This window comes from Hypomesus transpacificus, chromosome 4 (genome assembly GCF_021917145.1).
Source record: "Hypomesus transpacificus isolate Combined female chromosome 4, fHypTra1, whole genome shotgun sequence".
Lineage (NCBI taxonomy): Eukaryota > Metazoa > Chordata > Actinopteri > Osmeriformes > Osmeridae > Hypomesus > Hypomesus transpacificus.
This window is the reverse complement of record NC_061063.1, coordinates 7,904,258-7,920,261: the sequence shown is the minus strand read 5'-3', so window position 1 is coordinate 7,920,261 and position 16,004 is coordinate 7,904,258. Positions and strand designations below refer to the sequence as shown.

The 16,004-nt window shown below is 42.3% G+C and overlaps 3 protein-coding genes across 4 annotated transcripts; all 3 read right to left on the bottom strand.

The window, feature by feature from the left end:
* Window positions 1-41: 41 nt before the first annotated feature.
* Window positions 42-4,507, bottom strand: LOC124467010. Its single transcript, XM_047019058.1, has 10 exons — window positions 4,319-4,507; window positions 3,042-3,263; window positions 2,626-2,821; window positions 2,229-2,400; window positions 2,037-2,115; window positions 1,839-1,943; window positions 1,531-1,661; window positions 1,238-1,343; window positions 995-1,065; window positions 42-704 (listed from the first exon to the last, which is right to left on the bottom strand). The coding sequence occupies exons 2-10, from the start codon at window positions 3,247-3,249 to the stop codon at window positions 480-482; spliced, it is 1,293 nt and encodes a 430-aa protein (XP_046875014.1). The 5' UTR covers window positions 3,250-3,263; window positions 4,319-4,507; the 3' UTR covers window positions 42-479.
* A 2,005-nt stretch (window positions 4,508-6,512) lies between these two features.
* LOC124467062 lies at window positions 6,513-10,611 on the bottom strand. The gene is made up of 10 exons (XM_047019156.1): window positions 10,445-10,611; window positions 9,497-9,721; window positions 9,113-9,308; window positions 8,693-8,858; window positions 8,422-8,500; window positions 8,227-8,331; window positions 7,920-8,050; window positions 7,610-7,733; window positions 7,371-7,441; window positions 6,513-7,081 (listed from the first exon to the last, which is right to left on the bottom strand). Exons 1-10 carry the CDS (start codon window positions 10,590-10,592, stop codon window positions 6,857-6,859), a joined length of 1,470 nt encoding a protein of 489 aa, XP_046875112.1. The 5' UTR covers window positions 10,593-10,611; the 3' UTR covers window positions 6,513-6,856.
* Window positions 10,612-10,768: 157 nt separating this feature from the next.
* On the bottom strand, window positions 10,769-15,927 carry gsdmea (gasdermin Ea). Of its 2 annotated transcripts, none has more exons than XM_047019148.1 (10): window positions 14,470-15,927; window positions 13,877-14,116; window positions 13,595-13,787; window positions 13,275-13,443; window positions 13,045-13,165; window positions 12,792-12,950; window positions 12,292-12,419; window positions 11,924-12,095; window positions 11,774-11,844; window positions 10,769-11,651 (listed from the first exon to the last, which is right to left on the bottom strand). In XM_047019148.1, exons 2-10 carry the CDS (start codon window positions 14,085-14,087, stop codon window positions 11,421-11,423), a joined length of 1,455 nt encoding a protein of 484 aa, XP_046875104.1. In that variant the 5' UTR covers window positions 14,088-14,116; window positions 14,470-15,927; the 3' UTR covers window positions 10,769-11,420. The 2 variants fall into 2 exon arrangements, with proteins under 2 accessions (XP_046875104.1, XP_046875103.1); XM_047019147.1 differs by having other exon boundaries at window positions 15,562-15,927.
* Between the last annotated feature and the right edge of the window lie 77 nt (window positions 15,928-16,004).

Sequence of the window (16,004 nt, the reverse complement as noted above, 5' to 3'; positions counted from 1 at the left end):
GGGTTCATTTACATACCACACAGACAAATTACATGTCATTAGTGAATTATTTTATTTTGTATGAACAACACTGTTTGTGTGTTCTAAGACACCTTCTACAAATACATTTGAACCATTTTAACATATATTTCCTGAAAATTAAAATTAGAAACATGAAATTCCTGAGAAATTCCTTATTAATTTGTTAAGGAACAGGGGAAAAAAGTAAAACAGAATAAGTAGTTATTGCAACTGATCTTCAATCCACAACCTCGTCACCTTTAAAAATAATCTAATCTCTGGAATGTAATTACTGTAATAATGTAATTATCAAAATTATATTGTATATCAAAATATTCGTATGTTTTCACATTTTAAGAAAAATATAAAAAGGCATGCATACTGCTTTTGAATGAAGGGAAAATTGGCAACACACTTATGGTCTGTGTTAAGCCATTTTGGCCTGTTCCATGCAACCTTGACCTCCACACTTATTATACCTAACTACCCAAGAAGGTGAGCCCTTGCACTGCAATGCACAGGATCAATAGCAGCCCGCCTGGTTGGATTCCTGTCTCACGAAACAGGTTACCATCTTCATGTAGATTTTTACTGGTTGAGCAGAGCAGTTGTGTGGCCCAGTTATATTCCCCGCCTTCTTGCAGCTTGGGGGGCAGTGTCTCAGAAGGCAGGAAGTTGCTGTGATTGGTCTTCAGCTCCAACACCTGGGACAGACGGCAGAGGGAAAGCAGAAGACATGTACAAAACAAACACATGGTTGTTATAGGCTAATTGGCCAAAGTACAGAGCAAGGGAAATGTTGAGAATACAAAGGAAACTTAACTAGATGTACAATATTATACTGTTCAAATCATAATTCTAATATGTATGCTTATTACAAAATACATTTGTCATTCAACATTCCAGATTGATGTACAAAAACAGTGGACATATATGACCTTGTCTACCAGCGAAATTCTACTGTACAGTTAATAGGAAGTTTAGATGGACTAACCAGTTTGTTGAGAGCTTGAAGTTCACTGGAACTGCAGTTGGCCAACATATTTAACGCCCCATTTGGCAATGCTGGAAAGACACACACATGCGTGCGTATGGACACAAACACACACAATGAAAATTGCAGACATATTTTGGTAAATTCATGTACATTTAGAAAATAAGGAAATGTGTAGTGGTATGAAATTATAAAGGAGAATTGATAAAAGTTGAGATTGTCTGATGTGATATAGTATCTCACCATCTAAGACTCTGATCAGTGACTCTGTGACAACACGAGAACCTTCTAGGGGTTTCGTAGGAAGTTTGTCCAAAAGGGTGCAAACGGAATTACTCCAATCCTCACCCTGAAGGCGGGGGTACGCAGACCAGTGAAGGTAGAGGGAGGGGGTAGCAGGGAGGGAGGGGGTCGGAGGGAGGGGGAGGGAGAGAGATAGAGATAAGGGAAAAGTTACAATGGGGACATTGAATAACAAACAACTGGCATGCCTTCAGTGAATGATGATATTTTGTCTAAGCAACATTGTCTCTGACCCTGTCTTCTAGGAACCTTTGAAAGGTTGGTCTGTCTTTTAGAACTTCACGAAGCTCCCCGAACAGAGATGATGTGGTCTGCTTTGGAGGACTAGCCAATGGCTGGAGAAGCTTCACATATTCTTCTAATTCTGAAATATAAATAGAGAGAAGAGTTCATTACAATACACACGTATGAAAACTCAGACGGGAAACAACAAGGAGGTGCAGATTAGTTATTGTACGCAATGACAAGCACACATGCCAGAGAGAAAGAGACATTGAAGGAGATCCAAGTAACATGCACCATCCTGTAAAGCTCAACATACCTTCCAGTACTTTGTCTAGGCAATTAATGGACTCATCGGATATTAATTCCGCAGATAAGGTTCCACCATCCGCCCCTAACTTGTCATCATCGTTGACGTTGAGCTCTGAACCAACAGAGAGAAAAAATACAAATGTAAGCAGTTGCAGACATGTCAGTGAGGAAATAAAATGCATACATGAAACTCCAATGCACGCACCTATAAGCTCTTGGACTTTGTAGGCAATGACAGTATTTTCAGGAAGCTGCATGGATGTATCCTCTTTCCTTAAAAGATCCTGACATAACACACAAAATAAGGCTCCAAGATTAATCTTACTTACTAAAGTCAAATAACTAAAAATGAGTTATATGCTGTACATATGAAACAGTTGGAAACTGTCATACTCACTCCACCTCCTCCCAGATTCCCCGGATGAATATCTACTCTTCCAGTAAAGGAGGCGTCCACCTTGTCAGAGCCTTTGATGGAGAAGGTGCCTTGTGTCACTACCCTCGACGTCACAAGAACCAACTTCTCATTCTTCTTCAGCCCCTTAATATTTTCAGGATTAATTTCCTTCCTAACAAGATAAATGGATATAGCCCATAATTGTCAAGGGTACGTAGGAATAGGCGTCAAGAGAAATAAATAACAAAAATAGACACACTGACAGTTAGAGCTTCAGAAAGAAAGAGAGAGAAGTCTATATCAAGTATCAAAAGATTCAGAAGAAAAGACTTGCTTTTTTTTTTCTTTTTTTACTGGACATAAAAAAAGAAGGTTTGACATGAACCATGTCACATACCCTTTAATGTCAGACTTCAAAGCCATTAAATTAATCAGTTCCATTTGGTCTGTTGGACCTAATTCAAAATGGAGTTTCATGTTGCCATGCCCAAAAACTTTGCCAAAATACTTCCATATGCTTCCATCCATATTCCCTTTCTTTGTCTTCTCACTATCAAGGGAAAAGCTATTCAGAAAGGTTCTTCTTTCAATCTCTGAAAGAAAATAGAAACAGAGAGAGATGGAAAAACAGAAGCCATTGGGTTAGGTTCAATTTTAGAATACATCTATGTTCAGCATTAACATACAGGTGTATGGTGTGCATTAAGGTGTAATACAGTTACAATTAAAAAAGTTCAATTGAAAAAAGGCTTAATTATTTGGACGAGCATAGGGTTTACTATTCATGTTTTTTGACTGACTATTAAAGCCTACCTGCTTGACGTGGTAGATCTCCTAGAAGGTGTTCCAGTTTAAATTCCGACACACGGTAGTAGGAATTCAACGAAAACCAAGGCTTGATCTTGACAACCAATCTTGTGGGATCCAACAGTTTTTTGGAGTCGTGGAATACAGTGTTGGGAATAAAATCCCCTTTCGCACAATTAACAAACCTTTTGGTTGTCTCAGCAAACAAATCCATGTCTTCAATAAAATCTGAGTGGTGATAACAGACATAACAATGTTGATCCCTGTTTTCATATGTATTTCCTGGTGATTAGATTAACCATCTCGAGATCATGGGCTCAAAATCACACCGAAAGTAGGCTATACATGTACACATTCACAAGTATAGTTGTGAATACACGATCAATACCTTAATGTCATGATCAATACAAATAAGTACCAATCATCACATGTAAACACGTTCCCCAAATGTAAATCACGATCCACAAACGTGATTCACTAGCCACCAAGGCCGTAGCCATGGAGTCAACATGGGGGGGGGGGGGGGGGGGGGGGGGGGGAATCAACTGGGGAGTCTGAGGGCAACCCCTCTGAAAACCTTTTACATTTAGTTATGAATATGATTACATTTTTATGATAATTTCGGACAGCGTGCCTGGTTGCCTGTTGTAGCGTAGCACATTTATAATTTATCTATATTTTTATATCAATATATTGAGGGGGACATTTTTACCAGATTTGAATATCGCGGGTGATGTGTGCGAGCCCATACCTCTATCATCGAGGCGCAGAGATTTATTTATTTTAAATGCTCGTGCCCCCCCCCCCACGTGACATGAAAAAATCCCCGGTCTGCCCGTGCCTAAAACCGCCCCTAATCGTCTATCACGGGCTAACTTCAGCCACGCTCGTGAGCCTGCATGCCAAACGTTTGGCGCGCTGAGGCGCCCATAATCGCTGTGGGGTCCCGGAATTGGATTAATTGGATTAAAACGCACGAGACAATAGGGTGTAGTGAGAACGCAGATCTGTGAAAATAGAGAAGTATTCAGAGGACGCGTTCGACTAGCTCTGGATGCTCTTCAGGAAAATGTATAAATAATGGTCTACAAATAAAAAGTGGGAAGATCATTGGTTGGTTGGCACACTTTTCACCCTCTGTCGTGTTTTTTATACTGTAGTACAGTAGCCGAATGGTTTACATTGTTTGGAAGAAGTGGCAAATACAGTTCACGGAAGGAAGCAACAAAGTATAGCCAAAAGTATGGATAAAGAGTGTATGCAAGTAGGCTAATGTTACCGACCTTACTGAGATGAACGTCGTTGACACTTGTAAACTGTTTAGAACAATATAGTATTTTAGTGACACGACGTTTCCGAAAAGTAGGTCTTTCTCAGTCTGCGTTATTGTCTGAAGGCTACTTTAGTTCCGTTTAACTTCATCAGCTGCCTGCAGCGCAAGTGCTGTGCCAAGCATAGCCGCTGGAACTTATCTGATCAGAGTCGGGGAGGGCGGGGCTGGGGTGGGGCTCAGGTCTGCAAGTTACCCATGTCTCGTTTCGGAGCTTAAGACAAATGACGATAACCAAGTGACTGATGAACATCACTGTCTGCATCAATGTTTTGGCGTATGAGGGGCCGTTTAGATGTAACAACAGTCTGAAATATGAACCATATTTCATATGAAATATGAATCGAACCATCATTGGTGCTCTTCTTGTTTCATTTTGACATTCGACATCTGTCTCAGTCGGAAGACCCTACTTTGCAGCGTCGCGTTAGGGACCGGGTGAAAACTAACTGTACAATTTAGAAAATGTATGTGTTTCATTATATTTATATGGATATAAAACCTCAAACTGTCACTACATTATTCTAATAATGTCTGGCCTACATCCAAACCCTTTACTTTTTCAATTAAGTTTAAAACAAAATAATAGAAAGTCTCTAATTTCTGAAATAGCATGAAATCCTTGCTAAATGTAATAACTTTTTCAAAATTGTACTGAAAAATCCCCCCCCCCCTCCCCACTGCAACGAAGTGTCCTATTTTTCACAAACTCAAATCTGGTCACCCTACTTTAACCCCAAGTTAAATAGTGAACTGATCTGCAATCAAGTTACTTTAACCACTGAGCTATAGGCTACCCTTCTGTAAATCCGATTTTAGAACCGACCCAGATGCTTGGTTTGGAGATCAGATAAGTGAAAACCCGAACCACTTCCTGTGGCCTGTGCGATCTGTGCTGCGGCAGAGCTGTGTGTCTTACTCGAGTGCTGAGCAGCACAGGGGCTCCCCAAGGGCAGGGCCGGCCCAAAGCATAAGCGAACTAAGCGGCTGCTTAGGGCCCCTTTGGCAAGCAGAGGGCCAGCAAGAGCAAATTAAATTACAGTTTAATATATTATGTAAAAATGTATATATTCTTTTGTTTTAATCGGCAACAATAAGCGACGCCGAGGGGCCCCCAAATCAATTTTGCTCAAGGCCCCATAAAGGCCCTGCCCAAGGGAGTCATGTCCCCCTTTCTATTCACTCTGTACTCATCATGGTGTCATGACAATAACCTCTCTCTCAACGTCAGCAAGACCAAGGAGATGATTGTGGACTATAGGAGGCGGCAGGCGGAGGAGCATGCACCCCCTACTCATCAATGGATCCAAAGTGGAGGTCAGCTGCTTCAAGTTCCTCGGGATGAACATCTGCAACGACCTCACCTGGTCTGTTCACAAGCACAAGGTGGTCAAAGTGGCCCATAAATGCCTCTTCTTCCTGAGGAGACTGAAGAAGTTTGGTATGGACTCAGACATCAGACAAACCTAATCAGCCTTTGAGACACCCTCAGTATGCTGATTACCCACCAAACGCCGATGCAAAGGAACCATAGAATTGGGGGGGGGCCTCCTCAATCTCAGCCCTCCTGCTAGCTTGCAAGCTTCAAAGGGCCTGTTTGAGACAACATATCTCCAGCAACCATTTGCTCTCCGTTTTCCCTAATGTCCTAAACCAATATTACGGTGGTGTCCCGAAACTTTATGATAAAATAAGTATTTCTATTTTAACAAGAGGAAACCCCGCTACATATGTCAGGTGCATGCCTTGTCTTGTCTTAAGAATTTCAGTGCCCAGTCTGACCTTGTGTTGTTCTGTGTACCTGACAATAAAAGACCTGAACTTCAACTACTCCTGAGGCAACTTTGGTGCGTGCAACTCACTACTGCACCCTTTCTACCAACCTGTGGTCAGCAGTGCCCTCTTCTATGTGGTGGTGTGTTGGGGTGCTAGCATCAAGGCAGGCAATGCCAACAGAGTAAACAAACAGGTTGTGGTGAAGCAAAGAAGAGGGTGAGACTGATCACACCACAGTGTAACAAAGAGCACAAGGATCCTTATCGGAATTCCTTGCTGTCAAAGGCCATAAGAATATATAATTCTTGACTTTCTTAAAAAGACAGTACACATTTAACAAGTGCATAAAATATGAAATTATCCCAACGATATATAAAAAAACCAACTCATTAAGATGTTTTATCAAAAGTATTGAGTCACATAATGATGCAAAATGCTCACTTTGTTAAGGAACAGAAAAAAAAGGTCAAACAGAATATGTAGTTATTGCAACTGATCTTCACTGCACAACCCTTCACCTTTAATAATAAGCCCCTGGAATATAATTACTGTAATAACATAATCAAATACAAAAATACAAAAAGGCACTGGCATGCACACAGTTTTTGAAATGGGGGACGGGGGACTCGGTGGACATTTGGCAACACACTTATGGTCTGTGTTAAGACTATTCTGACCTGTTCTATGCAGCCTTGACCTCCACACCTATCATACACTAGCTCCTCAAAAATGTGAGCCCTTGAACTGCAATGCACAGGATCAATAGCAGCCCGCCTGGTTGGATTCCTGTCTCACGAAACAGGTTACCATCGTCATGTAGATTTTTACTGGCTGAGCAGAGCAGTTGTGTGGCCCAGTTATATTCCCCGCCTTCTTGCAGCTTGGGAGGCAGTGTCTCAGGAGGCAGGAAGTTGCTGTGATTGGTCTTCAGCTCCAACACCTGGGACAGACGGCAGAGGGAAAGCAGAAGACATGTACAAAACAAACACATGGTTGTTATAGGCTAATTGGCCAAAGTACAGAGCAAGGGAAATGTTGAGAATACAAAGGAAACTTAACTAGATGTACAATATTATACTGTTCAAATCATAATTCTAATATGTATGCTAATTACCCAATACATTTGTCATTCAACAAGCCAGATTGATGTACAAAAGAGGGGACATATATGACCTAGTCTACCAGCGAAATTCTATTGTACAGTTAATAGGAAGTTTAGATAGACTAACCAGTTTGTTGAGAGCTTGAAGTTCACTGGAACTGCAGTTGGCCAACATATTTAACGCCCAATTTGGCATGGCTGGAAAGACACACACATGCGTGTGTATGAACACAAAAAAACAATTAAAATTGCAGAAACACATTTTTGTAAATGCATTTACATGTGGATAATAAGGAAATGTGTAGGAATATGAAATGAATACAAAGGAGAATTGATTAAAGTTGAGATTGTAGCACGGTAACTAACCATCTAAGACGCTGACCAGTAACCCGGTGGCAACATGAGAACCTTCTATGGGTTCCGTTGGAAGATGATCCAAAAGGGTGCTGACGGATTCATCTCGGGTCCCACTCTGACTCCAGTCCTCAACCTGAAGGCAGGGGTAGGCGGACCCGTAGTGTAGGTAGAGGTAGAGGGAAAGAGAGGGGCAGGAGAGGGGAGAGAGGGGGAGGGAGAGAGATAAAGGAAGGGTTACAATGGGAACATTGCATGCACAGAACACCTGGCATGCCATCAGTGAATGTTGATATTTTGCATAAACAACATTGTCTCTGACCGTGTCTTCTAGAAACCTTTGAAAGGTTGGCCTGTCTTTTAGAATTCCACGAAGCTCCCCGAACAGAGATGATCTGGTCTGCTCTGGAAGACGAGCTAAGGTCTGAAGATCCTCCTCAAAATCTGGTAAGGCTGATATATAGATAGAGAAGAGTTAATTACAATACACACGTGGATAAAAACTCAGAAAGGAAACAACAAGGAGGTGCAGAGTGTCATGCTACGCTATGACAAGCACACATACAAGAGAAAAAGAGTAATTGAAGGAGATCCAAGTAACATGCACCATCCTGTAAAGCTCAACATACCTTCCAGTACTTTGTCTAGGCAATTCATGGACTCATTGGATATTAATTCCGCTGGTAAGGTTCCACCATCCGCCTCTAACTCGTCATCATCCTTGAAGTTCAGCTCTGAACCAACAGAGAGAAAAAACAAGTAGTCGCACACTGTAGGGTGAACAGCAATCAATGAGAAGACAATTGGAAAGCCAATGCACGCACCCATGAGCTCTTTGACAGTGTAGGCAATGACAGTCTTTTCAGGAAGCTTCATGGATGAATCGTCTTTCCTAAAATGACCCTGACACAACACACAAAATAAAAGTCATGATCTACAGTTCATGACGTGTGTATGAGTGCATGATAGCAGTACTGCAACAACACTCATTGCTCAACCCAGGCTCTAAGATTCATTTTATTTACTAAACTCAAATTATTCAAAATTAGTAATATACTGCAGATATGAAACAGTAGGAAACACTGTCATACTCACTCCAACTATAAGCACCTTCAACCATTGGATATTTACTGTTCCAGTAATCGAGGCGTCCACCTCGTCAGAGCCTTCAATGGAGAAGGGGGCGTTTGTCACTACCCTGTCCTTGACAAGAACCAACTTCTCATTCTTTTTCAGCCCTGGGTCATGAATATGTTTCCTCCTAACAGGATTGGTGGATACAGCACACAATTGGGGACATGGGCAGGTAGAAACAGGAAGTGAGAGAAAGAGAGAACAAAAAAAGACAGACACATAGAGATAAAGCGAAAGAAAAAGAGAGAGAAAAATGCATGTATTAAGTATCAAAAGATTCTCAAGAAAAGACGTGCACATTTTAAACGGGACTTCAAATCAGACACGTACCAGCTACGAAAAAAACAAGGTTAAGGTTCACATGAACCATGTTTTTCTTACCTTTTAATGGAAGTCTTTAAATTCATGAAATTGGTCAATTCCATTCGGTCTAGTTTACCGAATGTAGTTTTGCGTTTGATGCTCCCTCGCCCCTCCACTTTCCCACCACACTGTGACACGCCTCCACCCACATGACCTTTCTGGTTCTTCTCAGTATCATCGACATAGTCATGCAGAAAGATGCTTGTTTTAATCTCTGAACAATAAACAATAGAAACAGAGAGAGATGGACAAACAGAAGCCATTGGGGTAGGTTTATTGTTAGAATACAACTATGTTCAGCATTAACATACAGATGTATGGTGTGCGTTAAGGTGTAATACAGTTACAATTACAAAGTTCAATATAAAAAGGCTTAATCGAGTTTTTACTATTAAAGCCTACCTGCTTGACATGGTAGATCTCCTAGAAGGTCTTCCAGGATAAAGTCCGACACACGGTATTTAGGCTTCTGAAAACTAAATCTAGGCTTGATCTTGACAACCAATCTTGTGGGATCCAACAGTTTTTCGGAGTCGTGGAATACAGTGTTGGGAATGAAATCCCCTTTCACGTAATTAACAAACCTCTTGGTTGCCTCACCAAACGTATCCATGTCTTCAATAAAATCTGGTGGGGATAACGGACATAACAATGTTGATCCTTGTTTTCATATGCATTTTCTGGTGATAAGATTAACCATGTCATGCCCCCCCCCCCCCCCCCCCCCCAATATTGACCTCATGGCTACGGCCTTGATGTTGAGCCCCTATCCTACATCTCTCTATCATCGTTTATCACGGGATAACTACAGCCACGCCCGTAGGTCTGCATGCTAATAGATAAATAAGTCACTAAGGCGCCCAAATCGCTTTGCCCTCCACGGGCCACAATCAGTTGCTCCGAATACTTCTCTTATCTTCCCCACACATCTGGGTACTTCTCGCTACCCCAAACTATCCCGTGCGTTTCAATAGCCTACATTTCTACATTTGCGCGAGTCGTTAAAGTTTAAGGAATTGTGCTTAAGACAACCTGAGCGTAATGATTTGTCCAAACGCCACAATACAACAATACAAAAAGTATACAACAATACAAAAAGTTTTTGTAAGGAATTAACAAAATAAAGCCACCCTGCTAGAGCCTTGTACAGTAAATTACGAGTCATGTTCTTCCATAGCCTACGGGTCATGTTCTTCCATAGTAGCCGAACTGCTGCTGTTTTGAGAAATATAACTCACCAACTTTGCATGTTAAAATCTAGACAAGAATGCTTGTTAACTATGAAGTGTGCTATTGCCTATGCTTTTTAAAATATGTTAAAGGGTGTAGTAGGTTAATAACGTTACCGACCTTGGAAGGCTACTGAGATGAACGTCGTTGACAATAGTTCGCGTTTCCGAGCTAGAGTCTCTTTAGACTTTTCGGAAAGACTTTTCCGAAATGTGTCGGTGCTTGTGTCAAAGTACTGTAACCACGTGATTGATGACGTACGACGCATCAAATATTAATGTAGCCTATAAACGTTTTGGCGCTCTTCTCGACAGTAATCAATTACTTTAATCATAGATCCCACAACGACAATAGCCCAATCTGACAAATATAGGCTACCGTAACATAAGTTTTGTAAAGATAAACCTATGCAGTAAAAAAAAACATGTACCAAATTGTGTGATACAATAAGTACCTATTTTATTGTGGAATGGACATATATCATGTTTCATATAAAATGTAGCCAACATGTTGAAGTAGTTGGAAACGTGAAAGGCTGACGTAAACGCAGTATCCTACGATGTAGCCTACATGCATTAAAGAAACAGGCACTACTGAGAATGACAATTTAGAGCAGCAAAAGTAAAGAGCAGACGCTATTCAGGCCTATTAATTTAGCAGACACTTTGATCGCAAATGATGTATAGACACTTTTTGGTCTACAAAGTAAAGTGCTCTAACCGACTACACCCTCCTCTATTAGAAATTCCGGACGTTCTTTTTAAATGAGTCTCTTATTCATTCTGTGCGCTGTGCCATCATTGTCACATGTAATACTGTAATAACATAGCAGAACAAGTCCTGTCCGTACCAGTGCTCTTGTGAAGAGCTATACTATCATGTGTTGTCCTGGGTCATTCTCATGACCAAATCTAGCACCCCAATTCTAATAATTATTAGGATCAGTTTAGTTAAACTGGGTTGATAGCCTACAGTTCTTTATCAGAAAAATTACATGTCATTTTTTCCAAGGAATCGTTCATAAAAACACTTCATTCTATACATGTGTGCAACATTCCCACAAACAAACAGATACTCTCTCTCCTTCTCTCTCCCTCTAAATCCTTCCAACACACAGAGAAGTAAGTCCGTGCACAGAAACACACAGGACCAATGGAAGACTTCCTGGTTGACTTTGTATATCTTCCCACAGGCTGTCAATCTCTTTCCTCAGTATCACACATGACGAGCTGAGCTGTTCTGCCCAGTGTTCTTCTCTGTCATTGTGCCGGAGGAGGAGTGGAGACTCGTGTGGGAGGGACTGACTGCTCATCTTCAGCCTGGTCACCTATTGAAGATAAAGGTTTCTTACACTAGACATCTTCAATATAAAGACATTGGACACAAAATGAGTGAGGTGTGTGGGGGTGGGGGTAAGTGAGTGAAAATGATAATAACAGTAAGACTGACCAAGGTATTGAGCGCTTCCAAGTCGTCATGGCTACATTCTACCAGAAGACTTAGAGAATCATCAGGCAAAGCTGCAAGAACACAAACAAGGTTTGTCTCACATAAAGATGCCTCGCTCCACACACGCACACACGATTGTAGATGTCTCACCCTCCAAGGCGCTGACCAGCAGGTGGGCAGCGATCAGGAGAGGGGGCGGGCTCAAAGTGATATTCGGAGTTTGATTGGCTACACCTTGGCAGAGAAGGTCCACTAGGGCGCAGGCAGACTTGTTCCATCGAACTGGAACCTCATGTATCTCATCTCTACACCAGCCGTCCAGCTGAAAGACAAAGAGGGAAAGCGTTTGTGCATTTGAGTGTATGTGAGGGGGGGGGGGGGAGAAGAAGAGAGAGCAGAGAGAAGGGGATCCGAAGAGGATCTCTAATCTGAAGAACAGAAAGAGATCCTGCGATGGTTCCCCTCTGGGGCTTTACCTAGCGTATTATATGGCTCTCTGTATACCCCTGGTCTCTTACCAACTGTTCTAGATCTGTGAGTGTAGTTCTGTCCATCATGACCTCACAGAGCCTCTGGAACAGAGCAGACCGAGTGTTCTCTGGTAGCGCCAGCAATGGATGCAGATGGACGTCCAACCTCAGTAGGTCTGGAGAGGAGAGAAAGAAGAAACACATAGAGAAAGGGAGCGTAAAGGAATGGCCCTCCATTTGAGGTCAAATAAGGCAACGTTCGCTGTGTGCAATACACTTCATATCACAATGAGAAACCAAAAGACAGAAGGAAAAGAGGAAGAATGACTGAATGTTTCAAAATAGTTTTCAAGCACATATCTTCACACACACACACACCTACACTTACACAAGCAGACGCATACACAAACACACTCACAGACACATATACACAGGTTAAAAAAACTACGAATAAGACACCAAAGTGAGGCAGACCTAATCTACAAGGCTTCATAAGTTTGTAAAATAACCACTATGGCAAACCAGCAGCAGTGAATAAGAGCTATTGCCTTTCTGCAGCGAGCTTAGCGCAGCTCTCCCAACAGTCCTGTCCTCCATCCCCTGTCCTCCGTCCACCATGCAGAGAGTATCGATGGAAGCCTGGGAGGGAGAGGACCTCGCAGAGTCCGCCTCAAACCTTCCAAGAGTATCTGGCTGTAAACAAAGCACTGAGAACACACAAACACACAGTGGCATTACATATCTGTAACACGCACACACACTCAGCCAGGTCTACTTCTAAACACACACACACACACTCACCGTAGTGCCCACTCTTCTTGACCTCCAGCTCTATGAGGCTGTAGGCGATGACAGTTTGAGGGGGAATCTCTAATGCAACGTCACTGTCCACCTGCACATTGCCATTCTCCTTCACACACACCTGTGATGCACACACACACACACGTATATTGCATAATCAGCTAATAAAATAAGGAAGTAAACTTGACAAACGGTAAAACAGGCCACACACACACACTAAAAACACACACCTCCACAGGGTTGCCCAGCACTTCCAGGATGCCAGCACAGGAGCTCTGCCCCTGGTGGGTCTCTGTGATACTGCAGGCCGTGGTGGTGAGGATCCTCTCCTTCAGCACTGCAAACACCTCTGCTCTCTTCTCCATCTGCTGCACCAGCACATGCTGCATGTCCAACATCCTGGGGGAAGGGGGGTGGGGGCGGGGCAAATGGCATAGAAAATATATGATTTGGTTCTTCCTCACTTTCCTGGATGGTGAAGGTTAGAGAGAGGGAGTGTGCTAGTAATGCTTGAAGGTGAAGTCTGTACAGTGATAGGTTGCTCATCCACCTTTCGTTGGAGTCCTGCAGCAGTTTCATAACGTCTACTTCCTGTTTCCTCAGTTTACCGAATGATGATTGGAGCTTAGTGGTGCCCCGGCCCTCCAGGTTCACACTGAGGTTTCCTGCCTTGGCATCCAGCTTGCTGCTTAGCGTGTCCCCAAACTTCCCCTCGTAGGTGAGGAACTCTGACTCCGACACAACTTAGAGACAACACACACAGAAACTTGGTCAACTGACATTGGCTTGTAAGTCTGTGAGTGTCCGTGTGTGTTTACAAGTGTGTATTCACCTGGACAGAGGGGTGTGTCTCCTAGCAGCAGGTGACCAAGGGTAAAGTCAGAGGGCCGGTATTTGGGTTTCTGCCAGAACCAGAATCGGTTGCGCTTGACAACCAGCGCCATGGGAACCAGCTTGTCTGAGTCATTAAGGCGAGAGACATGGATCAGGGTTCCGTCCGGATCGATGTGGCGTACAAAGTTTGCTGTTGCCTTGGCAAACATAACCCAATTAGGGGAAGTGGAGCCAATGCCTGTGGAAAAGGAGACGTCAATTAACCCTGGTCATCTGCTGGAATGTTAATATGTGTTTATACTGCTAAGTCATTGCAGTCTGACCCCCAGACCAACCTATGTGTAAGACAATGTCTTTAAATTCCTTTGTGTTTAAATGTTTTCATGTGAACTTGAAATCCCTCCACATGTGTACCTAGACTTTTTACTTTTTTTTTCACTACTGATTAAATCAAATGGGGGGGGGGGGGGGGGGGGGCTTTCCATGAAACTTCCCCCAGTTTCCCCTCCAAGTCTTCCAGTATGCTAGCTTGCATCTGCTCAGACTAACTCCAGGTATGTGTAGATGTGTCCAGAGCAGTGGATGACTCACTGAGAATGGGAGAAGTCCCCCGCAGTGACCTGAGCAACCATTACAGTCTGGACTGGACTGGTTACACACAAGCTCCTCTTCATGTAATCTCTCTCACTCCAAATTCGTGCAGCTCAGTTGTCATGCCATAAATATTTAAAGCTATCAAGCAGAGTAATGACGACACTTAATCAGATGAAAAGATGGAGAGGGGGAGCGTGGTATGCAACTGAGGATGTGGAATGTTATAAGTAAATAGGCGAACATGAGATTAAACATGTGGAATGAATACAGAGAGAAAGGTAAAGGGCGAAGGGAGAAAAGAAGTTAAAACAATAAACAATACACAAAAAGAAATGAGGTTGAGTTAGGATGTAGAAAAGACTGTTAGGGCAGGCACATTATGTGACATATGTTTGGGGTATATACATATAAAAAGTACCCAGTGTCATACAGTTTTAGAATAAGGAGGGTAGGCCTATACGCTCCACCCTCCGTTTTCAACTCCCCCTTTAAAAGGACGTTTGCTTTCTCCCTATATGTCACTTACAGCCCATCTACCAAAACTTCTATTTGGCGAGAAATGTCAATTGATTAAGATGTCTTCAGATCTCCACTTTCTAACCCAAACAGGATAATATTGTCATCCACAGAGGAAAATGTTACCTCTGTAATTTCAAACAAACCATAAAAAGCGAGCTGTAATATTTGTGACAGGTAATTTAATATTCATTATTTCCCGGTAGCCGTTGCCCCCTTTCCGGTAATTGGTTGGCTACTCAAGACCCCTGCGTGCTTAAGGCTTATGTCATTAAGTGGACTTTGCGCTGCCTATAAGGACTCGACTAACTCATAGCCCCCTAAATACATAAACAAAATCATGAATCTCATGAACAAGCAACTATGTAATAATACAACACAGGGGATAGTCTTCTTTGAACTGACATGAAAATGTATTTCATTACAATATTAAAACGAGATAAATAACTGACCTATAGGCTACACACACACTGGCTATAAAAAAGATACAATTTATATTATGCCATAGAGATAAATTACACAACTATTATACTTAAAACCAACTTAAATTGATCAACCTTTTTGTCACTGTACCTGTCAATAAATCTGGATCAAAAAGTCATTCGCATTAACAGACCGCGCACTTCGGTGCATCAAAATGACGAATCCGCCCGTGTTGTTCTGACACAATAATGTTTTTCAAAAAACCCGTTTATGTTTAAAGACGGGTCTCCACTGCCACTGAAGATTACTAGGCTTAACTTTGACTCTGATGTCAACTTTTATAGTCCAGTGGATATGTTTTTCGCTTGGAAAATCCATTGAAGACACATCCACGAGGCATCAATCTGATTGGCTATTTTACGTTTGTCCAGTAGATCAATTGGTGCAAATAGCTGTCAGTCACATTGTAGGCTGGCTGACACTTCGAAAGCGACTGGCTCTCGTCTCTGGTGCCACGCCCCCACGCAATAGCGAGGTAATTACTATCATATGAGTGGGGTGTGTGCGTGTGTGTGTTTATGTTATACATAACA

Coding starts and splice junctions, on each gene's coding strand:
- gsdmea (XM_047019148.1), bottom strand. CDS start 14,087: ATGTTTGCCAAGGCAACAGCAAACTTTGTACGCCACATCGATCCGGAC. Junction 12,420..12,791: donor GCTAAGCTCGCTGCAGAAAG/GCAATAGCTCTT, acceptor TCTCCTCTCCAG/ACCTACTGAGGTTGGACGTC. Junction 11,845..11,923: donor GCTGGTCAGCGCCTTGGAGG/GTGAGACATCTA, acceptor GTGTTCTTGCAG/CTTTGCCTGATGATTCTCTA.
- LOC124467062 (XM_047019156.1), bottom strand. CDS start 10,592: ATGCGTCGTACGTCATCAATCACGTGGTTACAGTACTTTGACACAAGC. Junction 9,309..9,496: donor AGATCTACCATGTCAAGCAG/GTAGGCTTTAAT, acceptor TTTATTGTTCAG/AGATTAAAACAAGCATCTTT. Junction 8,051..8,226: donor CCTAGACAAAGTACTGGAAG/GTATGTTGAGCT, acceptor TCTATATATCAG/CCTTACCAGATTTTGAGGAG.
- LOC124467010 (XM_047019058.1), bottom strand. CDS start 3,249: ATGGATTTGTTTGCTGAGACAACCAAAAGGTTTGTTAATTGTGCGAAA. Junction 2,822..3,041: donor AGATCTACCACGTCAAGCAG/GTAGGCTTTAAT, acceptor ATTTTCTTTCAG/AGATTGAAAGAAGAACCTTT. Junction 1,944..2,036: donor CAAAGTCCAAGAGCTTATAG/GTGCGTGCATTG, acceptor CTGTTGGTTCAG/AGCTCAACGTCAACGATGAT.